The sequence below is a fragment of the Manduca sexta genome, chromosome 11 (genome assembly GCF_014839805.1).
Source record: "Manduca sexta isolate Smith_Timp_Sample1 chromosome 11, JHU_Msex_v1.0, whole genome shotgun sequence".
NCBI classification, from domain to species: domain Eukaryota; kingdom Metazoa; phylum Arthropoda; class Insecta; order Lepidoptera; family Sphingidae; genus Manduca; species Manduca sexta.
In genome coordinates, this window is record NC_051125.1 from 4599388 (window position 1) to 4624709 (window position 25322).

Here is a 25322-nt window from a genome sequence, read left to right on the forward strand (position 1 = left end):
TTCAGACCTGTAAGAATACCGAAAGTAATAGTAACTTTAATTTTAATACTTTTGTTACTAACTTACAATATTACTGTATTAATAGAAACCTCAAACCATTAGAAATGGGTTAGTACAAAGTAAGTTTAACCAGTATTGCCAAATTTATTCATTTAAACTAGATTTTAACTAGTCAAAATTAAATACTTGAAGAAGTTTTAAAAGCTTATTTGTTCATAAAATATTTATTAATTTATTAACGTGGTTATGGAACGGTAGTTTAAATTTCCATAACGAAGCAGCTGTTTTTTTAGAAATTGACTACGATTAATAAAATTTTCTGTTTTCATTTCCTGTGTAACTCTCTTTGTTTACACAGGAAATTGGAACAGTACAATTTGTAGGTGATTTGGGACGAATGAAAATCTACAATAAAAAACGCATTAATTGTACATAAGTCGTTTCGGAACCGTAAATTAAAATAAAAAACCTAAATTTTGTTATACTCCGATACCAAAAATTATAAACAATCTTTACATATTATAAAACAAAATCCCTCGCCGCGTCTGTCTGTCTGAGCGCAATAAAGTCAAAAACTATTAAACAAATTTCGATTAAATTTGGTATGGATTTAGAGACCCTGGGAAGAACATAGGCTACTTTTTAGCTCGGGAAAATATTTAGCGGTATATATATCTCGAAAAATCTGTTACTCGGTTCAAGCCTTGAGCAAAAGCTAATAATTGGATATTAGTATTGACAAAATATGATCATTTAACTAGTGCACAAGAATTTGTTTCTGTATTCTTTATGAATTCTATCTCACAAAATATACACAAAAGCTAAGAGCTTTGTAACATATTGTATGCAAATGAGTCACACTTGCGGTGGAAGTCGACCCGATGTCTGATTCCGATTATATTAATTACCTCACTTGCATAACCGTAGAAAACCGCATCTCTATCTCGACCACGATAACAGATTAGCATAATTTAATATGCCCAATATTCAGCTTCTATGACGTAGGCAGCTTTGAATATCCGTTCGATTTGACTCATAATTTATTCATGGGCGTTGTTCTATACAACGACTTGTATAAATATGTGGGCCGGTTTCTTTATCACATCACAAACCACCAACACTTCGAAGAGACAACAACACATCCATTTGGCTGGCTTCAAAGCGATTAGCTAAAAGCCATGGCGTTCGTTGTGAGTTCAATGATGGCTCCTTACATGATGATAACCATTATCTTCTTGAAGGTCTAAATCATTATTGATAACTTTATCTCTTGTTACAGGTCAAAGCACTCTTCTTGTCAGCATTAGTGTACAGCACCCAGGCTGGACTATTGCACGACCATCACGACTCTTTCTTATCATCGGCTGCAGCAGCTCCTTCAGCATCCTTCGGACCACCCTCAAATACTTATGGACCACCCAGCAGTGGTATCACTGAAGCTCATATCGGAGGCCATTCTGCAGCTGTTGTAGAAGAAAGCGTGGTTGAAGAACATGCCCCAGCTCATTTCCACGAACATGGCCAAATACTTGACACTGGTTTTGCTGCCGAATCCTTCCATGGCTCCGGAGCTGCCGCCATTGCAAGTGGACCTGGGCCTATCGCTAGTGGACCTGGACCTATTGCCAGTGGACCTGGGGTCAACGTTGGCGACGCTGGTGTCGGGTTCGGTGCCAGTGGTGGAGCAGGTCTTCTCGCCGCCGGGGCCGGTGGTATCGGCGGAGCTGCCATTGGAGGAGGCATTGCATCCGTTTCAGTCGGCGCTCCCAGAGTTATTGGAACTAGTGTGACAGTTGGTCAGCCTGACGCCGGCTCTGCAAGACTCGAACTTCAATCCGTCGTACAAAACGTCGTCCGCCGAATCCCCATTGAAATAACCCGTCACATTAAGGTCGCTGTGCCCCACGCCGTGCCTGTCCCCGTCCCACATGAAATCAAAGTGCCAGTACCCCAACCTTACCCTGTCCACGTGGACGTTGTCAAGCACGTTCCCTACCCAGTCTACAAGACGGAGCACGTCGAGGTGGAGAGGCCAGTCCCAGTTGAAGTAGTTAAACAGGTGCCAGTCGAGGTCATCAGGGAGGTCCCGGTTCCAGTTGAGAGACCTTACGAGGTCATCAAGAAGGTGCACGTGCCAATTGAGAAGCACGTGGAAGTGCCCGTCCCGGTGTGGAAGCCATACCCCCTGCACATCATCAAACACGTCACCCACTACAAGAAGAAGAGCTGCTGCTGGTAATCATAACATCAGCGCCACAAAGCCGTGATAGTGCCAAATAGTCAATACATGTGTAAATATTCATAGTCATTAGCTGTATATATACTTAGGTACCTACTTACAAAATAAAACGTATCGTTTTACAATCTTCATAAGCCATTTGTTGAGTTATTTTCCTTTATTTCATAATAAACTTAATTATAGCGTGGAAGAGTGTTACATAGATTTTATAAAAAGGATTAGAGCCGATATCTTTATTTCACGTGGTAAATATAATCATAATATGTACCTATTCAATGAAGAATAATACGAGAAGTAATTTTGAGTAAAAACAAATCAAAACTGGTTGATAAATTAGGCAGTGATTTCTTAGACCTTGATACTACGTGCTCGTTTTTGCTGTTACTTATTTGACAGTTATCTTATAAGGCTAGGCTCGTCATGTTATGAAATCCTCTAATCTATATATATAAAAATGAATTGCTGTTCGTTAGTCTCGCTAAAACTCGAGAACGGCTGAACGGATTTATCTTATCTTGGTCTTGAATTATTCGTGGAGGTCTAGGGAAGGTTTAAAAGGTGAGAAAAATTCGAATAATTGCCGGGAAAATCCTCAAAACAGCATTTTTCTATTTCCCATACAAACGTTTTCTAACTAATACGTAGAGTCAATTTGAGCTTTATTGCTATGTTGTATAAAGTTCACTGTTGTCTAAGCAATGTAGGTGTGTTCCTAACATCAAAGCAGTGTGCGTTGGAGCACAGAATATAATAATGTAATGTCGCGTTCTGAAACTCAACAAAAGTGATATCGCGGACCCGACTAAATTGAACAGTCACAAAATTTAATATATCATTAGTTATTTGGTTGGCTTCACGATATTATTTCTTTTGTTTTACTTTAAAATGCATGTTTTCGTTATGGACAATTTTTGAGCTACTTTTGCATATCTATACTTATAATAAATCTGTAGAGAGGTCAATTCTGTACATGAAATATATTTCCAAAATAACTGGGGGTGATTATGGATCGATACTGATGCCAAAAATGCAATTAGTAAAATTTTTGTCTGTCTGTCTGTATAACCGTTATAGAAACAAAAACTACTCGACGGATTTTAACTTAACTTGGTACAATTATTTTTCATACTCCTGTGCTGGTTATAGTATACTTTTCATCACGCTACAATTAATAGGAGCATAGCAGTGATGGAAAATGTTGGGAAAACGGGAGAAGTTACTCCATTTTTAAGCTTCCGTCATTTCGTGTGCAACCTTAATGGTTAAAAGTTCCTTCGATTTCACCAGGATCCCATCATCAGACCCTGACCGGACAATCGGACCACCTGCATACCACCATAAATTAAAAAAACATCCCGACAAATTGAGCACCTTCTCCATTTTTGAAACCCGAAATCCACGCGGGCAAAGCTGCGGGCGGAAGCTAGTCGTTAAATATAAAAGTTGAGTTCAATTTAATTACTAATCAATTAGTATAGATATAAATAGATATCTACGCAAAGCCTTATTAGTTATAATTAACGTTATTAACAAAGCAAGTGAACTTAATTTCTTATTAAAGTATGATTATAAGAAAAATCTTTTGCGAAATGTATCACACGCAAGAACTATTTATGAATTGAATTTCTAAAAAAATTTGAGTAGGTTCTCACCGACATTGAGAGATGAAGTTTATCCAAACATCCCACACATTTTCTCTTCGTTACGCATTCATATGAATTATGCAATTATACCGGAATTTACAATTTAATTGTTATTATTACACAATTCTAACAGCGAATTATATAAAACAGATAAGGTGTTTGAAAATAAATTATCTTGGACTAAATACACAATAATACATGTAAATTGTAAAAACATTTAGTAATCGCACGTGTAAAAACTGTGTCAAATTTTTATACTTTCTCATGAAATCATTATTCTCGTTGTGAAATATAATTATGTTTATTAGTAACTGGATACTTTCTATGTTTTTTTTATAATTTAATCTATTCCAATGGGAAAACGACATGGACTCGAAGCCAGTTGTCTTTATTATTGTAAATTTCACATATGAAATCACTATAACAATCATCTAATTATGAAAACTGGGTACAAGGGAACCGACTTGCCTGACCTATTATTCTTTATTCCCAGTAATAAATGTCCTCAGTTATAGGCACCTTTGCGCCGCGCCGGGTAGGATTCTGGGACTCTGGGAGGTCTCCTTGATTAGGTATAAGAGAAACGTTTGTAAAGTTATTTTCGAGATTTAACAAAATTGTAATGATTTCTTTATATGTGAATTATTTTGTAGTTTCTAAATAACAAACTATATTAGTTAATGTTCTATGGGTTCTGCGGACTTGATTGAGAGATTATTAAACACACACACCCACGCCTTTTATCCCCGAAAGGATAAGCAGAGGTGCAACTGGTGCGCACCAACTTTCCATCGTGTATATTCCGTCCCATGATATGATAGAGGATGAGCCTATTGCCATATCGGGCACAATTTCCAGACTCCGGGGTGATACTGAAACAACACAATGCCACTTTGCCCGACCCGGAGATCGAAGTTGAGACCCCAGCACAGCTATCATGCAACTATGCCACCGAGGTAGTCTAACAAATATTTCATAAATGAGTTTGCTGTTTCGGCGATTTTCTGAACAAAGGGAAAATTAAGAAATATAAATCGTTTTTGTCCACTAAAATTATTAATTTGAATTTTTCATAAACACAGAGGGTTAATTTCATTTCATCAATAAAGTGTTATAATTAGCTATCAAAATTGGTTACCATGCTAGTCGGGCTATCACAATCGTGCCATATTTTAGAATGCAGGTGTGATTTAGGTTACGTAAATCATTAAAATGTTAGAGAAAATATACTTATTTTGATTGTGTATATCTACCTGTTTTCATTTCTTTCATCTATTTATCTTATTCCTAGATAAACCCTTAGATCATGAATAACAATAAGAGATATTCTGTCAGACGGTGTTGCTGTCGGTCAATCGGATTATTTTTTTTATGCGGAACGACATAGAAGACTGTACTTGGATGTAAACAGATTATTTTTATATCCAATTAGTTCCGCGTTTTGCCGTCTGCCAACATTTCGCTAACATCGTATCATTATAGATGTAAAAGTTTAATAACTTTAACAACAGATGTCGCTATTTTTAAATAATTAAGAGTTTTTAAGATAGTTTTATGATGTGGGATCGTTTATTGTGAGTTTATTTGTAAGCAGTAATCTATTTATTAGCAAGCTAATACTAAAGCAAATGGTAGAAAATCAGATTCGGCAGTTCCTATAAATCGTAAAGTATTTTCTTCACGACACTAATGTAGGAACTTACTATAAGTATAATGTCCTTTAATTTTAAAACTTTGAACTAAAAATGTAAAACGGGTCTGCTTGTATCATAAAAAACTTTGCAAATGATTTCGTAAATGTACCTAGCAAATTAATTATAATATTTAAGTATTTACAATATTCTAAATCATACGCAACAAATGATGAAATAATTATGAATATTTTATTTAATTTATTGCGACATAAAACTAAATAAACATAAAAATCGTCACTCCTATTAGCCGAATTTCATAGATAATATTACAGTGCACGAGTGTGTGCGCAATACACAGAATCACACTCTGTTTCTTCACTCTCATGAGTTTGCAGTCCATCATCACCGAGAACATGATCAAGCGCAGGATCTACGACTATTTTTTCACAAATAAAAACAAACCGAAATGAGAGGGGGCAATATCGGGACTGTAGGAAAAATAATCAACTAATCTCATTAAAAATATGGATAGCAAAAGCAATAAACTTGCTTTATATCTTTGGAGGTATAGGTAATGAAATTATAATATATAACAACAATTATAATTTAATTTAATTCAAATGTACATTGAAATTATTTACACACACAATACATAATATTTAATACTAAATCATAGTACTATCGTAAATGGCGAATAATTTTTAACTCTTTGGGATTACTGCTAACAGGAATTTGTTTATTTATTTTCACTGGAACAGTTCTAGAGCTTTTGACTACCGGGCCTGAAATAGGTGTCAATATCTTATATGGTACTAATTGTTGCGAACCCCTTAATTCAAAACTCCTTAGTGGTGATGGTAAACTTTCACGGTTGCCATTATCCAATTCGAAATTATTTTTATTGAATCCTCCTTTAGGGGAGATGCGGCGTGACCTAGCTAAAGCTTCAGCCGTCTCAAGTGCATTTTGTGCTTCTAAATTTGCTCTCAGCCTTTCGATTTCAGTTTCATATTTTCGTTGGTGATGTTTAGGCGCCGCCTTTAGCTCCTGAAGTCCTTTATGTAATTGTAATTCTTTTTGAACCAACTGTTCTCTATGCTGTGCGATAGACTGCACGACCTTATTATTTTCTAATACGGAACTAAGTAACTTAATTAATTGCTCCTGTCCAAGGTCTACGTTTAGCTTTTGCTTATTTTCTTCTTGAGATTCCTCTTCAACAGGAATTACTTTATACTTATCTTGCAACCTATTTTTATTATTCTTAATGCCGTTTTCGTGATTTTCAGATTTTTTATCTACTTCTGGGAAACGGTTCGACTTTCTATCGGAGGTCAGGGAGCGTATATCATCATCATTCTGTTGCTGGTTTTTTATGTTTGAAACTGACGGTGTAAAATATTTTTCCAAGCGATATCTTTGAAGAACTCCAAATCTTGAAGGGATCTTCCGAACGTTACCAATTTGTTTTTCTTCTTGATAGACTTCATCCTGCTCTCCTGTTTGTTTTTCTTCCTCTGGTTCCACTTTTTCATCTTCCTCTTCTAATTCTTCTCCGTTCTCTGTTTGTGATATTTGTCCACTGTAACTGTCCCCATGAATTCTTCTAGCATCTTCTTCAATTTGTTTATTTAGGATTCTGAAAATTTCTTCAAGCTCTGTAACGTCTGTTAGCTTCTGGTCACCTAAATTTTCTTCTGTTTCTTTATCATGGCTTTGCTCAGATTCTTCTTCTTGTTCCTGAACTTCTTGTCCAGTTTCGGCTGGATATAATTGTTCAGAATCGTTTTCTTGTGGTCTTACTATAGCTCCACCCGCTTCGAGTGCCTGAACTTGTCTAGGTGTTAAATATAAAACAACATCCTTTGTTTCATAATTTGGCACAATCTGTGGAGGAGGCGGGGAATGTTCGTAAAAATGTTGAGGACCTAGGTCATAGCGGCCCGCGTTTGCTGAAACCAGCAACACTGAAGCTAATATCCACCAATTCTGAAAAAAATGATATAAAGAATTTTAGAATTGTTTATTTTGTCTTATTATAAGTACATAGTTTATTCATAAGGTATGTGCGTAACTTACTTTTATGTTCATGGCTGTAGGTGAATGAAGCGCTCTATGTAGACTGATGAGAGACTGTAGATCGTATGTGCACAAATAAAGGAGCCCGGTATTTTTATACACAAATTTAATATTCAAAATCGTATATTTTTGCAAGTATAAAGCAGCCAGACTCGTTAGGCATAAAATATGCATATTTCGTCAATTTTTGTCTGTGGTCAGGGTTTTAATAATTAATATAATACATTTTGGACTAAAGATCAATAATCTAGTTAGATTGAGGTGCTAATGGTAAAATTATTGATTGTTCAATTAAATTATAACCATAGACGTTGTTGAATTGTATTGCATAATATTATCTCTTGATAACAAATTTCTCGCATTGTTGTTAGTTAAAATATTTCTCATTTATTAATTTGATATATTTAATTATCAAATCTGAATATTTATTTCAGTACTTTGTGTTATATAAAGAAAGCATGCAAAACAATTGGTATTTCAAATATTTATAACAATTTTGTGATTTACCATGAGTAGTAACAATAATAATACAGTGAATACTGTGACATAAAAGGCCTGGGCCTAATTTTCATTGACTGAAAATTATAATCTACAATAGGGTGGTGTTTGACTATCTTTGATTTTGTGCATTGTTTAATATGTAACAGCAATGAGTAAAAAAATAAATTCTTCTGTGAAAAGAGCATTAATATTCCGTTATAAATGAGGCAGTAATTCAAATTTCTAATATTTCTACGTGCAAGAGTGGACGTGGAGTGGGAATATCGCTCCATTTCTTTCTTTCGCACGCATCGTAATGCCCGCTGACGTCACATGCGAGTATTTTGTCCCTTTTCTGTTTTTTGACACTCACCACTGCTACTTAATTTCAATGACTTATAACTTGAAAATTTTTCACCAAATTTCAATGAATCTTCTTCTCTTCACTTCAGTTTTAGAATTTATAAGACGTACATATTTTATAAAAGTTATAAATGAAAATAAGTCAAATACCCTATTTGAAAATTGTTTAATAATAATAATAATAATATCAGCCCTGTATTATATACTTGCCCACTGCTGAGCACGGGCCTCCTCTACTACTGAGAGGGATTAGGCCTTAGTCCACCACGCTGGCCTAGTGCGGATTGGTAGACTTCACACACCTTCGAAATTCCTATAGAGAACTTCTCAGATGTGCAGGTTTCCTCACGATGTTTTCCTTCACCGTTAAAGGGAACGATAAATTTACAAAGAATACACATATGATTTTTTAGAAAAGTCAGAGGTGTGTGCCCTTGGGATTTGAACCTGCGGACATTCGTCTCGACAGTCCGTCCCACACTCAACTAGACTATCGCCGCTCTAAAAATTGTTTATAATTTTATAATTTAAGTATCGTTTCACGCTTATCTTTAGATATTAAATTAATTTCAAAGTAGTTTTTCATTTGTTCATATTCCATAAGAAGTTTCTTACAAAAATAGCTTTTGCGCGCGGTTTCGCCCGTGCGATAATGTTTTTCCGGGCTAAAGTTTTCTGTTATGAAAGTCACCCTATATATTATTTTTCCGGGATAGAAAGTTGACAATGTTCTTCCCATGGTCTTAAAACTGTTCTTAAAACTATCTCCATACCAAATTTCATCTAAATCTGTTGGATAGTTTTTGAGTTTAACACGTCAGACATACAGACAGATGAAGCGGGGGACTTTGTTTTGTAATATATAATTTTAGAACGTTTTAAGAGTAACAATTCCGTCATACATATTTATTTCGTAACCTTAACGCACGAAACAGAAGCTTTCAAGAGGAATAAATTTTCCGCGTTTTTGCAACATTTTTCATTACTGTTCCGCTTTTATTGGTCATAGCATGATAATATAGCCTATAGCCTTCCTCGATAAAAGGGCTATCCAACACTAGAAGAATTTTTCAATTTGAACCGTTAGTTCTTGAGATTAGCGCGTTCAAACAAACGAACAAATTCTTCAGCTTCATATAATAGTATAGATTAGTACAATTTTATGCACTTGACTGTTCCATTTATTGTATTTATATTTATTAAGTTTTATGTCCCAATAAAGTTATGATAAAATAAACAAAATATTCATAATTGTTTCATCATTTATTGCATAGGATTTAGAATATTATTAATAAATTAATAATATTTTAATTTATGTTACATTTACAAAATCGTGTTATTAATTGATGCAACCAGATGTTGCACATGTCTTATAAAAAATATTATTATTATAAGCCTAAGTTTGAAAACATAAATATTTAATTTTATTTATTGGAGTTGAAAAGCTTGGCAATTATTGCGCGGTATTAGATATGACATTTATCGATTAGTGTTATCCACACGATGTTCTTGTCTTAAATAATTATAATTAGCTACAATATTCGTCTATTTTCCGATACCGTTACAATTATACAAATCCGATTAAAAGGTTAATATATGCGCCTTGTTATTACGTTTATTAGCTATCAACTGATATTATATAAATTATATAAAAGTACGAATTGAATTATTATATGAAATTACGAAGATTTTTTATTAAAACACTTTACTATATTAAGTTTTTGATTTTGAAGTAGTACATATCTATACGCACTTATAGATCAAACATAAAAACAAAATAGTCTTTAAAATATCAATATATTACCAATATTAAGTTACGGATATCTTTATATCCAAACTTTTATTTATCGTCAAATTTATATTAACGAGTTTTGCAATTTACAGATAGATAATATATTTACTGAAGCCCAATTTCAAACTTTTTGTATAACAATGTTCCTGATGTCCTATCTATAGAATCTTAGAATTCTTTTAGTCCTTATTTATAATTTACACAAGAGATGAACATTCTTTTTTAATTGAACTAGGCTTAAATTTATTGATTATTAAATTTCGAGGTTAACGACCATTTTTAGATGAGAATAATCTGCTGAACAAGAAAAGCACAAGATATATTTTTGTTTGCAGAAATTGGCTGTATAATAAAACTAATTCTATCCAGCCTGATAGCAATTTAGCCAGGATGTTGGGAATTATAATTAACTACGAGTTGCTTGCTTCGAAGAGCAGCTAGCTTTGCCTATGTATGTATGTTTCCTATAAACAAACACTTTTTTTTGGCTTTTTAAGATTTCGGTATCATCATTGGCATTTGGCTATAAATCCAGGCGTGTCGCTAGTGCTGTACCTATAATATGAATTGTTTATATTTAAAAAAAATGTGTAGTTGACATTTACCTACACACAATTGGAATTTGAGGATTTGGAAGATATTGGAAGTTATATATACCTTATAACTATCATATTATAAAGAAGAATCGATAGATTACTTGTATGCTAACATTAGTCCATAAAAAGAGACATTAGAGTGTAACATAAAATACTTACATATATAGTGTTAGATCATTACTCTTCCTCGCTTAGTCCCGTAGACCCGTAGTCGAGTAAATAATAATCTTAAACAATATCACCATATTAGCAACTATTTATCCTCTTGCAATTTTTTAATCAGTCAGAGTTACTGCCTTTTAATTTATATATCAGGATTAATTTATTCCCGTTATAATTGAAAAACATTGTTATATATATCATATTGCATGTTATTATGTTGCATGTTGCTTTTGTATAAATACGTAGGTTTGGCAAGATCTTTGGATGTTTAAATAATAGAAATAAGCGCAGAAACCGCTGAGTGGATTTGGATGAAACTGGATATCGGGTGTCCCATGCTCCGGATTAATATATTATAAGCTACTTCTTGTCGCAAAAACAGAGTAAAATCAAACATATTTTTTATGCAGGCTGAGCTGCGAGCATCACCTAATGCAACATTTTTATTTACATAAAATAATAAATATATATTCAGATTTATGAATAAACATTTCAAACAAATGATCGAGAAATATTTTACAGACAAATGGCAATAATCTTGCGAAATATTTAAGTATTAAAATGTAACAGTTTACAATACACTTCAAGGTCTATGATAATCTTATCGACTACCTCAACTTAACTAGGTTGAGGTGCCAACGGTAAAATTATTAGTTTTTTGTCCAAAATGTGACGATATTAACTAAAACCCTGACCACAGACAAAAAAATTACGAAACATGCATATATATTATGTCTAACGAGTTTGGCGGCTTTATACCGACTTGCAAAAATATACGATTTTGAATATTCAATTTGTGTATAAAATTACCGGTCTTCTTCGTTTATGCACATACGATCTACAGTCACTCAACAGTCCACATAGAGCGCTTAATTCATCTGCAGTCATGCATATAACAGTGAGTTATTCATAACCTTGTGATAAAAAGTATGTTATAAACAATTATAAAATTAATGTATTTAATTTGTTTCAGTATTGGGGGATACTAGCTTCAGTCTTACTGTTTTCAGTAAACGCAGGCCGTTACGACCAAGGCCCTCAACAATTTTTTGAACCATCAGCGCCTTCACAAGTGGTACCTAATTATGAAACAAAAGATATTGTGTTATATTTAACACCTAGCCAAGTTCAGGCGCTTGAAGCGGGCGGAGCTGAACTCAGACCGCAAGAGGACGATTCTGAACAATTATATCCAGTGAAAACTGATCAGGAACAGGAAGAAGAATCCGAGCAAAGTAATGATAAAGTAGAAGAAGAAAATTATGCTGATCAGAAGCTAAAAGAGATTTCAGAGCTTGAAGAAATTTTCAGAATTCTAAATAAACAAATTGAGGAAGATGCTAAAAAGATTCATGGGGACAGTTACAGTGGGCAAATATCAGGAAAAGAAAATGGACAAGAACAGGAAGAAGATATTGAAGAAGAACAACAAGCGGAAGAAAAGCAATTAGGAGAACAGGATGAAGCTCATCAAGAAGAAAAACAAATTGGCAACTTTCGGAAAATTCCTTCAAGGTTTGGAGTTCTTCAAAGATATCGCTTGGAAAAATATTTTTCACCATCAGTTTCTAAAAAACAAAACCAGCATCAGCAGGATAGTAGTCTACCATCTCTCCCCTACTATAAAAAATCTTACCGTTTCCAAGAACAAACAGATAAAAAATCGGACAGAGACGGCATTAAGGAAAATGTAAATAGTTTGCAAGATAAGTACAAAGTAACTCCCGCTGAAGAAGAATCTCAAGAAGAAAATAAGCAAAAGCTACAAGTAGACCTCGGACAGGAGCAATTGGCAGAATTACTTAATCCCATATCAGAAAATAATAAGATCTTGCAGTTTATCTCAGAGCATAGGGGACAGTTGGTTCATAACGAATTACAACTGTATAAAAAACTACAAGAACTAAAGGCGGCACCTAAACATCACCAGCGAAAATATGAAACTGAAATCGAAAGACTGAGGACAAATTTACAAGCACAAAATGCACTTGAAACAGCTGAAGCTTTAGCCAGGGCAACACGTTTCTCACCTAAAGAGCAATTCGATGAAAATAATTTCCAACTTGATAATGACAACCGTGAAAATTTACCGTCAGGATTTAGAAGTTTCACATTTAGGCGCCCCCAACAATTTGCACCTCTCGAAGTATCGACACCAATACCAGTTCCCGTAATCAAAAGTTCAAGAATTGAAATCAAGACTCCCGTGCTAATAAAACCCGTGAGACTTGGACATGCTGCAGCCCGTAATAAAGCCTTCCTAAAGGTAAATAATTCTTATGAACAACAAGCTATTCCAGTGATAATAGACAGACAAGTTGCTGATAGCAGTAAGCATGAAGAGTCAACGATTACTCGCCATTTGTGGGAGCATTAATAATATAATACTGTTATTTAGATTTAAATTGGTGTTTCCTTATGATTTTTTATGTTTATGCGAATGTTAGACATTGAAAATAAAACTATATTACGGATTTTTTCGCGGTGAATAAATCCGTAAAATAGTTTTTTTTCAATTGGTGTTTCCTGTTGATAATGTAAATGTATGTTTGAATGAAATTAAATTATATTTTTTCTATTACATTATGTATTTGAATTTAATCGCCTACACCTAAAAACATGTATAAACAAGATTGTTGCTTTTGCTATCCGTATTTTTAACGGCGCTTTCTCGTATCATTATTAACCTCAACATGGTAAATGAATATTATAATTTTTAGTAAAATCTATTATAATTAGCAGATGCAACATCGACTTTTGTTAATAATTGATTTCAAAATGTATGAAACTTAATTAAGCTAAAGTTCCCATATTTATTTGATAGTTTGTGGCTGTTGACTTGCTAATCACATATAAAATAATTTGAATATCACGTAGAAAGCTGCAGTCATCAATGTGAATACGAAATCACCAGGAAGCATAGATGTCGCATTTTAAAAAGATTTGTATTAGCGAATTGCGTAAATGTGCAGACCGCCGACATCGTCCTACATTTGTGCTTTACAGTTTCCTTTATATAATTTATTTGTTGTCCATAACAAAGTATAACTTATTTAATATTGTTGTTGCGCAAGTAATATAATGCTAAATTTAGATACATTTTATAAGATACAAAATAATATAATGTTTAGTATTCTTTTCATCAATTCAATCAATATGTACTATAAACAATAAAATAATAGGTTTTTGTCCGTAGATTTTTAAATCCGCGAACCCCAAAGCATTATAAGGTCAACTGACACTCAGTGTCACTCAAAATTCCGTCAATATGGGAAACATTTTTTGGCTTTCAAAATATAAGAGTAAAACTACAAATGCGTGATTCATTAATTTATTGCCGTTGGCTAAATTGTACCACCTTTCACTATTTATTAAGGTTCCATATGAGACATAGATTTTACGTTAGGATCAAGATATTGTTTCTGTGGTAACATATATGAACAACTGATGTATGTTCATTGCTTATATAAATTAAATTAGTAAATATTTTTATAAGTAATATTTTTTGTAATGTAGTGTAGAACTAAACTAGGTCTATTGCATGCGATCCTAGTGCTATAGATTAGATTGCAGTTCTTTATGCCCTACATAATCAGTGAGTAATTATTACTTCACATTAATTATACAAATCATGTGATCTGCCTCGGTGATTAAATACTTGTAAATTATGAAGCGCAAAATATTACCAAACAAGTAACTCAAAGCTGTTACATCGATATGTGAATAGTTTATAGAGCTAGTTATGTCTGAACGTTGCTGAGCATTTAAACCAAGCAACTGAGCATGGAGTGAATGACGTGTTCGACAAATAGACAGATATGAAAATTATGTTAGGTTTATGAGGCAGTAAGGAATGATAATTACTATTATAACACTAAGAAAATATAAACATCGTGTTATGACAAAAAACCAACATTTATTAATATCACAATTTCACTGGGACTCGATCAGCGATTGCCTTACGTAATAATAATTACTAATAACGAGGATCAAAGCGAGAAAACAATTTTAGAAAACAAACACACAACGAAACAGACGTACAACTTCACAAACATCCCGATTGTTTTATATTAAGATGCATACTTTCACAATAGATACAATTTCAACATATTTAGATTAATTTTAAGTTACATGTCAAACAAACATTTTCACGACAAGAATTCACGGACTGCCTAAATCTTTCTTTTGGAATTAAATCTAAATCAGGTACATTTAAATTCACAATACGAAGCCTCAATCTGTAACGCAGCTTAAGCTGAATGTAGATCAGCAGCCGCGCTACGATTTACATTATAATCTAATATCGACAGGCAAGAAATAGACCTAAAAGTTATTTTAGACAGTGGAATTTGTTCCACGCTTTTATGCCCGTGTCAGAAGTTAAACTAAATGCAATTAATAGCTTTCGTATTTGTAACCTTCGCCGCTGTCGCCAGAGAGTCCCTGAGCATGCTCGTAGTAGTGACCGTGGGCTTCAGGCTGGTGGAGTTCAGCGTACCCCTTGAGACCCTCACCACCCTCGTAACCTTCTAAACCGCCGGCGACATGGTGTTCGTAGCCTCCGTGCTCAAAACCTCCGTGCTCGAAACCTCCGTGCTCAAGACCACCGTGTTCAAGACCTCCGTGCTCGAGTCCGGCGATGTGATGTTCGGTGTCGTGTCTGTCGTCTTCCAAAACAAGGCCGCCACCGTGACTGTGCTGAGCCTCAGGGTGGATCAGCTTCAGGTTCTGCTCAGACTTGCCCTTCTCCAACGGGTGCTTCAGGAGATGGCTGTGTTCTTTCTTCACGTATACAGGCACTGGGTGGAAGTGCTCAAACTTGATCGACTGGTGTGATTTAGCGTGTTCATGTTCTACTTGATGGTGGTGACCAGATTCTCCGATAAGAGCGTGGTGGTCATATTTTGCTTCGATTTGAGGAGCCTCGTCATGAATAATACCAGGATAGGCGGCCACTACGGCGATGAATCCCAGGAAAATCTGTGAATAGGAAAATTCATATGTTATTATATTATTTATAAGTACTGCGTAAATTACTCGGAAGAAACTTTTCACTTTCTAAGTATAGTGCTTATTATAGAGTCATATTGATCGGTCAATAATCTCGCTGCAATAGCGGATGTACATAAATAAGCAAGAAACGATGACAAAGTCGAATATGTTATCGGCAAACTTGTTTCACTAATGACCACTCGTGGAACCTCGCAAATCCGTTTTATGTAACTTATGACTTCCTACAAAATCGGGTAGTGCAACAATCGATTCAACAGGAAGACTTTGCTTTTCCTTCACTGAATTCATACATAAATCAGTGAAAATACTTTTCCAATTTTCATAATCGTCGATTATGTTTTGACATGTGTTAGATTTACACGTCGGCGTCACATTCCTGACATGGTCGCGGTTCGTAGTATTTGCACTGATCGATCGAGCGATAAAGGCACTAGCACTGAACACAAAGAAATTTACGCACGTGGTACTTCATCTTGGTGTGTGGATTATAGTTGTACTGAACACGACGAGAGGGTGGTGGGTAATGCCAGCACTTGTAATTTGCATCGCTTTTATACTCGGTTTCACTTAACGGGCGTCGTGTGCGAGTGCTCTGTTTGCAGTTACGTGTGCGCCAAACTCCGCATTGTCAGTCTGTCGGCGTCGCAATTAGAACAATAGATAGAAATTTGTTGGGAGATGTATGGAAAAAGCGTTCGATACGACATTAGCATGTTTTGCCATAATTATATTGTCATGTAAGTGCTGGGTGCGTTTGTAATTCGTCGGTAATCTTCGAAATGCGTGCCATGTTGTATTTGCATATAAACGTAACCGTTACTCTATTAAAACATACGGATAATTACATAATAAATATCTAATTATGTGCTTAAGAAATATTTTAACGTTTTAGTAATATATAGGCAAGAGAAACATCAATGCGTTTCATTATCAGAAAAAGGATGTCACAAGCCAAAATGTTTACAAAAAATAATTAGTTTTGACATGTTTAAATAAATGGCTGATATGTGTTGTGGAATTATGGCTCTTTTTTACAGATTTTAAAAGAAATATAACTATCTATTACCTGTACTACTTACAAGCGTGGTGGAGACCTAATCTCCTTAGACTTAGAAGTGGGCCAAAGACAGCAGTGGAACAGTATATAATTCAGGGCTGATATTATGATATATACATATATTATTACATGTATTACTTGAGAGATGCCTATGCCGGTAAAGGATACTATTAATTGACAATAGTTTAGACCATACATTTGTTCGGTATTGATTTACATTTAACAAGAACAGTGAAGATCAAAATTGTCTTATGTTAGAAAGTTAAAAAGCAATGGAAAATTTTGCACAAAAGGTGTAGCAATAAACAAGCCCTTTCACGGCCTTTATTTTTATATAAAATGTAAGAGTATAATTGGATACTATTGAACCTAAATGTGAATGGTAATACGGAGCGAGGACATAAAATTTTGCATATAATTACGAAATTTTTTATATTGTTAAAAAGCTAAAATAAAATCTTTAATGCGATCTTGATTTTTAATATGCGTTTTTATACGCATCTTGCGAATCAAGTGAAGAAAAAATTTGTTAATATATGAGGACACAACATTTAAAATAACAGTTTCTGAACATTGTGCAGATTCATTACCATTCTTGATTTTAATGACGATATTATATATATCTGCTTTCATATTTCTTCGTAATATTTTCTTTTAAAATTTCTGAATTAGGAACAGTACACTTAAAGAAGGTTTGCCTACTCAACATTAATCTTGTTGCTGAAAACTTAAGGTTTAAAATATATCATAAATCGTTTTGGCATTGTTAAAGACTTCTAATGCAGCTTAGTATATAAAATGAAGGTTTATTATTTATAATAACAATATGCGATCATTTGTATGTAATCGTGACGAACTAATTTGCTACAACTAAAAAGATTAATTCAATCAAAATAATATGCATAACAACATGTGCTCCCATTTAGCACTCATTTATTGCTAATCTATGATGTGATCAATGATCAATCAAATCCCGATTAGCTTTTTTATTTTGACTTTATAAACAAAGAGTCAAATTCAGAATATCACCGGTTTTATAATCAAAGAGTGCTGGTACTGGACCTATGAAGCATTCATACTTATATTACGTATCATACAAAATGGTATGAATTTAATCTATGTTTTGGGAATGTTTGTAAAACAACTCGGGTTCCTTTATGAACAAATTGTTTAGTAAAGAATATTTGGCCTTATTATTCAGGCCGATTCGTAAACTTTGCATATTTTCAATGTAGGTATGTAATGTAACAATTAGCCAGGCGGTTGCTGCGTAACCGTCTGATCAAACTCGGCCGCTGTTTAATTGTCTCATGTAAGTTGCGCAAGCGCCTACATGGATTTTGTACAATTTTCATACATTTCTTTATATACATTTTTAGTATTCGCTTTCTTATACGGACGTGTGATTCAGAAAACGAAATGTCCTTGTAAGACCCCTAAGTAAACCTTAAATCTATTATACCTACCTAAAGTGGGTTATAATAGTTACAAGAGGAAAGCTGAGGATAAGGCGTAATACCTTGTATCATTCCAGCAAACGACTAACAAGTTGATGAAGAATATAATGTTGGCTCTATGTCACACACTGGCAATACTCGTTCAATTTATTGTATTTATTTAAATATCCTGTGATATTAAAATCTTTTGGTAGTCGAATATGGTCATTCCATTGTTCATTCGTTAAACATTCTTTGCAGAATGCTTTTGTTTGTTTAACATACTCATTATATGTCTATTATATGTATCTAAGGAGAAACAGCATAAAAACTGCAGACAAGTGTGCATAAGCAAATTTTCAACCGTACAAAATCTTAATGCCATCTTTTTCCCATACTTAATTAATAACAAACGGAAATAAATTATGTGATTATTTTCAAAGTCAACAAAGAACAATGCATTTTTTTTTATCACAAAAAGCTGATTTTATTATAAAAGAACATTAATTTCGGCAAAATGTAAATAGGATTTCACTATTAGTATCGGCGGCTTATCCTAAATCTTTATTACTGAGGCACTTTCTATTGCACCCATTACATTATGCATGTACTATTTTCGCTTTGCGTAGATTCCGTCTATCTATTGAATTTATTTATGAGCTTCAGTGAATTCAAATGTTGTTTTGATTATTATTTCAAAATACACGTGTACTATGTGTTATTTTTTTTAAATTAACATAGTTTACTACGTTTTAACTAATTCACGCTTATTAACGAATCAAGATAAAAAATTAATTATGCTTAAAAATATAATTTTAATTAGATTGGAACTTATTTAGACATATATTGTCAACTTTTAAGAATGAGCATATTTTTTAAGGATAAATTAGGTGTATATACCGAAACCCAGTAATTAATTTGATAGCCATGAAGTGAAATCAATTAATTGGTGATTGAATTAAAGACCATTTAAAAAAAATCCCTAAAATCTCGAGTTGATTAAACCATAATATGCAGTTACAATTGTCTTATTTGATATTTAATTTGTATTATTTCGTCATAAGTTAGATGAAAGCAGCACACAAGCGTTAATGACGTAATTATAATTAAAGCATATTATATGAAGTGTTTTGATAGTCAAGTGAAGGGGACGTGGCTCAAAATCTGTTTAACAATACATTGTTATATTGGAACTTACGCACTTATAAAAAAACAAAAATGAATTGTTTCGTAACATAAGGGTTAAGAGTGGGACATGAGTATAAAGTTTATATAATATTATAGGTTATCAGGTTTTACTTTTATTATGCGGAATATTTTTGTGTAGCTACGTAGTTTTAGATATAAAATTATAAAATTATATTAAATATTTTGATACAATATAATAATATTTATGTTGACTAGCGAGGGGATCATCTCTTTTCAGTCTAAATTCTATCTGGACCCTACTCCACCTCCCATTAAGTTCAATAGGACACATCTAAAACAAGAACTTTCTGACTTCGTAGTTGTATTGCGTGCACATTACGATGCCGATCTAGGGTCCCGGATTCGAATCGTGTATCGGACAAAGTGATATTGAGTTTCTATACTCAGTATCATAATTATTCTTTTTAAAGGGAAATGAAAAAATCAATAGTATGATTTGACACTTTTGAGTAAATTTAGACGCTGTATAATTTCATAAAGTATCACGCATATTTTTATATTCACTATATTGCGAGCCAGGATATGACCAGACAATGATATGATCCAAATAAAAACCTATTATATTATCATACATAAAATTTTATAACTTGAATAAAAATGTACAATTAGGTCATTTTATTTTTAAAGATAGTATAAGAAAAAAATAAAATTGTAGCGTTGCAAAGCAATATTATAATTTTGTGGGCTTGTCTGAAATCAACTTAAAAGAAATGTTTCTCTTCTACCACTGGCATAGTAATATTATTGTATCAAACATTTAGGACATAATATTTATTGATAACTTACACAATACATTTACTCAATACGAAGATATAGTGATTAATGCGAAATGTAACAAATGATTAATGAACAGTGATCTTGAAATTAAGGCTATTGCACAATAAGCCTTGAATTCAACTCATTTATAGCGATATCTAATGTTAATGTAACGATTTTGTATGGTTTTACCCTCATTATGACAGTTTGAAAAATACATCGCGTTGATGTCTTTTATTAATGTACAAAACTTACAAAAAAGCGAATTTCAATTATAATTTAAACAGATTTTTTGGTCATTAGCAAATACAAATCTCTTTCATAAGTAATTCTGTGATTAAGGGCCAACATGTGGTCTGAAAAGAACGCTATTAAACTCAGTTTTACTCAAGTGTTGAATTATGCAATTCTGCAAATATTTAAGTGTATAATTTTGAAACTATATAGCATAAAATAATTAAAATGATAATAAACTCAAGTTCAAACTATGTTTTACTCCAAAAGCAACTGGATTTTCGTACAACGGCCTTTTACCAAAAACTAGATGTGTAAGTGCAAATAATCACAACGTTCTGTTATCGACAAGAAACGATTATGCAGTTTGTAAATCACATAACGCGTGCTAACAGGCAAAAATCACTGCCTCGCGTTATGAAGCAATTGAATTAGTTCAACACGTAACTTGCCGCCAGGCAATAAACGAGTAGAGCGAGCAATTGTGCTAGTCTAATGGCATTAGAATATTGTGCGTATTTACCACAAATATGATTCCAAGTCTTAAACTGGAGGATTCATTTATATTTGAATAATTAAGAAAAAAACAGATTTATTATATTTAATAGATTTTTTTTATTTCGTATATTATTATTATTTATTTATTGAAATAAACATTTATTAATTGATTTTGTATAGACTTATAATTTTTAATTTCCTTACATATTATAAAACAAAAACCTCTGACGAGTCTGTCTGTCCGAACGCGATAAATTCAAAAACTTCCAATGAAATTTTCTATGGAGATAGTTTGAGACCCTGGAAAGGACATAGGCTTCTTTTGTCCTTGGAAAATATAGCGAGATTTAATCGCGGAAAAACTCTTTCACGCTTGCGAAGCCATTAACAAAAGTTATTGTGCGTAAGGTTTAGCTTTTATTCTCAGAATTGGGACATAATGTTCGTGTAGTCATTCGTACGGTTTCTAGAGGTTTTTGACATCGTATGACGACCTACAGGTTATATATAATAGACATTAGTAATAGAATCACAATGAAAACAAAACTGCAAACAATAAAATTAATATATCTAATCTAATTCATATATATATATAAAAATGAATCCCTATTTCCCTTGGTCACGCCATCACGCGTGAACGGCTGGACCGATTTCACTATTAAATTGCGCAGAAAATTAGAAAATTCAAGAAAAATTAAAGAAAGTATTAATTTTATATAACTGTCAATTGTTTCAAATAACTGTCATGTGATTGACAGAATGCGCGCTGCAAATTCATAGTTAAGACGGGACAACGTCTGTCGGGTCAACTGCTATAAATATATTATACTCACTTATGTTTAATCGAATATTCAACTGTGTATTATTAAAAATATTACAACCCATGTCTAAATTCGAAACGAATAAATTACGGCCATTTTAGCTAATACAAATATTTTTTCGAATGCGTAAAAAAATCTTTTCATAAATTTAAACATTCATAACTAATTAACTGATATAAATAATATGATGAATGTCTTTGTTTGTCTCATTATGTCTAATCAAACTAGTTAGACGGAACCTTGATTAATGAAAGTCGAAGAGAAAATCTGTGTCACCAACATATCCATTGAATTATGAGTTTTGCAAAGTCATGAATTAGATAATTGAAATTCGTGGCGGACTATCTTTCTCTATAAGTGTAGACTATCCATAAGGAGACTACCTATGCGTATTATAATTACGGTATTGCTGCAAATTTCTAAAGCTAAAACGAAACAATGATGTAATAATATACTACTTTTACGCACAAGCATACCTTTATTGTTATTTAATATAAGAAACATATTATTGTGTTATTAAAAGATACAGATGCTCATTGACAATACTTAAGTAAATTGTATCATATCTAACTAGAATAAGTCAGAAACGTTCTTATCCACTATTATAATAAATGCAAAAGTATGTGTGTTTATGGATTTTGTTAGAAGTATAGTCAGAATCCAGTGAAATTCCTTTACTTGATCACTTTCATCTCTATGTAATACCCCATATTTCATAATTGTCTCATACATTTACATTACTACTCATACATTACACAAATCTTAGCGACACACGCAACAGCAATTAGAGAGCAATTAAACACATTACATTGTTCAAATCATCGATGCATATCCCACCTTTTTCTATCAATTTAAGTCAAGCAAAGGTACTTAATCGCATTTGTAGTTAATAGAGACAATACATTTTTCTTATGCCGTTCCATAAGAAGCGACTTTCCTTATTGTATCTGTACTTATCTATCCGGCTCATGTTTTACCACGTTTTATTTTCTAGTCAACGGAGAATAATAAATTAGTTTCTTCGACTGTTGTGTGGAATCAATATGTGTACCAACATTGTTGTGTCTTCACAAAGCCATGTTAAAGAGTTCAAATTAATTTAAGTTTAGGTAAACAAGGATTTTTGAATAGAAAGCATATTTGTAATAAAATATTGTTACGCGCCGCTATCCTAGCCGATGACATCGGGCGTTTCCGGAAGTATTCGGCTGCGCGGGCAGGCTGGCAGAAGAGAAGATGTCACGCGGCGACTATTCGTTTATTATTCTCTCTGGCTGCACGTTGTCAAAAGAATGTCTAAAATTGTATTCTGTAATTTTTTTTGCTAATATAATGTTTACTGTAAAAAGAGCGTTTTACATTCAGAAGTGGGATTATACAAATGATAATTTGAAGTTACATTGAATTCGAATGTGAAGAGAACTATCGGAATAAATCTGTGATGAATCATTGAATGCCAAAATTAAAATTACCAGATTCTCAGATTTTTAGTTACCATGGCAACGTCTACGTCTGTTGAAGTAAATATGTTGGGAATGCATATGGAATTGATGTCTGCACATTAGTACGATTAACGACATTCATAACAAAAACTTCGTTATGCCTGCTGCTTGGCTCACTGGAGAGGGTGTTTTCTTAGAAACTAAATCATTGGAGACAGGAATGACTGGAGTCATGTGAAGTCAAATTAGTGGCGCAACACTTCAGGCTGACAATGCGAACGTGCGTAACTGTTTATTTTATTTAATCTGATCTGTCTGTGGCCGTGAGCCTTTTGATAATATTCTATCTGCAGCCGTGACCATTTTGATCATATTCTGTCTGTAGCAATGACCATTCTGGTCATATTCTGTCTGTAACCATGAGCATTCTGATCATATTCTGTCTGTAGTCATGAGCATTCTGATCATATTCTGTCTGTGGCCATGAGCCTTCTGATCATATTCTGTCTGTAGCCATGAGCATTCTGATTAGTGTTACTAGGTCTTATTTGTTTGAAATCGGGCAACAGGTAAAACAAATCGGGATCCAGATTGAAGGTCGAAACACAAAAAAAAAAATACTGCAAGTCATGCTAATGTTGGTTTTCATTGCAATTTCTGTTTTAACATCGGAATCGTAGATCACGGTACAGTCGCGTCTCTAAACAACAGAACAAAATAAAACTATACCTACAGGGCTAGTGATGTGATGTGTTGTTTATTTTTTTGATAATAATGTCTTTTGATAAATTTATTGATTTTCGGGACATTTAATGTTCCAATCAGTCGCAAATCGGGACGCGTCTCCAGAACTCTGATAACCGGGATATTCCGCGCACATCGAGACACCTGGTAACACTACGTCAGAACATACTCTGTCTGATTTGACTGCTTTATTTTACTGATCTGCTTCATTAATTCTGTTTTACTTAATTTCTTTTCTGTTTTTCTAGTTCTGTTTCTGGTTTAGTGTTTATATTTAATTATAAACTATATATAGTATCTGTGAATTCATTAATCTTACATGGAAAGCTTACAGTCTGACATAAAGAGATTAAGCTACAATATACGGCAGGAGTACAATATTATGTGATTTGTGGTACTTATACGAGGTTCCAAAATCCAGTCAACTGTGTTGATGTATAAATGCAATTTAGGAAAACAGAGTAAAGAAAATAAGACAGAGCAAACGTTGTTGTTTAGAAATGTAATATAATAATATAATATAACATACATATCTTCTGTTCCAGATACCCTCACTGATCTGGTTTGGAGCATGATAAAAAACTATTCTGTCTGTACTTGGACTCTGGATAAATTGAAAAGCACTGGCTTATTAATTGAAATGTTTGGTATTCTTACATAGCACTTACGCAATGGCTCTGAACAATTGATGCTCTCTAAGTATACTAATAAGGTACAATATGGTGACTCTGAAATGGTATACTGGATTGTGTTGCCGTACTAGCTGTAACACTAAGCTTGGTTGGTTAACCTTCGCTCAATTTTAGATAAAACGTGGGAATGGTAATCTGAGATTGCAAAAACATTTGTATTTGTCTTTGAGTATTCTTGCAATTTTGAAGTGTACCATGGTGGTGGTGGTGGTTTATTGTTGGTAATAACATTATGAACAAAAAAGTAAAATATCAGATAAAACCTTACGACTGACATCTATTATACTGCTTATGATAAGTTATTTTCTGTTAACCTGTTGAGTTGTAGAAATATTTTAACCGTGGTTTTATCGAGCAGACATGCACAAGGAATTCATGTCATGATGATACTTCAGAGATGGATGTCTTCTGATTTTAGTGGGTCATTAGAAG

The 25322-nt window shown here is 33.4% G+C and overlaps 4 protein-coding genes across 4 annotated transcripts; 2 read left to right on the forward strand and 2 right to left on the reverse strand.

Annotated features, from left to right (window-relative positions):
- The first annotated feature begins 1112 nt into the window (after positions 1-1112).
- LOC115442634 lies at positions 1113-2373 on the forward strand. Its single transcript, XM_030167739.1, has 2 exons — positions 1113-1190; positions 1280-2373. Exons 1-2 carry the CDS (start codon positions 1179-1181, stop codon positions 2237-2239), a joined length of 972 nt encoding a protein of 323 aa, XP_030023599.1. The 5' UTR covers positions 1113-1178; the 3' UTR covers positions 2240-2373.
- Positions 2374-6194: 3821 nt separating this feature from the next.
- LOC115442006 (conglutin beta 5) lies at positions 6195-7607 on the reverse strand. The gene is made up of 2 exons (XM_030166956.1): positions 7596-7607; positions 6195-7505 (listed from the first exon to the last, which is right to left on the reverse strand). The coding sequence occupies exons 1-2, from the start codon at positions 7605-7607 to the stop codon at positions 6195-6197; spliced, it is 1323 nt and encodes a 440-aa protein (XP_030022816.1).
- Positions 7608-11831: 4224 nt separating this feature from the next.
- LOC115442016 (stress response protein NST1) lies at positions 11832-13365 on the forward strand. The gene is made up of 2 exons (XM_030166969.1): positions 11832-11886; positions 11962-13365. Exons 1-2 carry the CDS (start codon positions 11875-11877, stop codon positions 13363-13365), a joined length of 1416 nt encoding a protein of 471 aa, XP_030022829.1. The 5' UTR covers positions 11832-11874.
- A 1519-nt stretch (positions 13366-14884) lies between these two features.
- Positions 14885-16568, reverse strand: LOC115442947 (histidine-rich glycoprotein). The gene is made up of 2 exons (XM_030168156.2): positions 16462-16568; positions 14885-15968 (listed from the first exon to the last, which is right to left on the reverse strand). The coding sequence occupies exons 1-2, from the start codon at positions 16471-16473 to the stop codon at positions 15384-15386; spliced, it is 597 nt and encodes a 198-aa protein (XP_030024016.1). The 5' UTR covers positions 16474-16568; the 3' UTR covers positions 14885-15383.
- Between the last annotated feature and the right edge of the window lie 8754 nt (positions 16569-25322).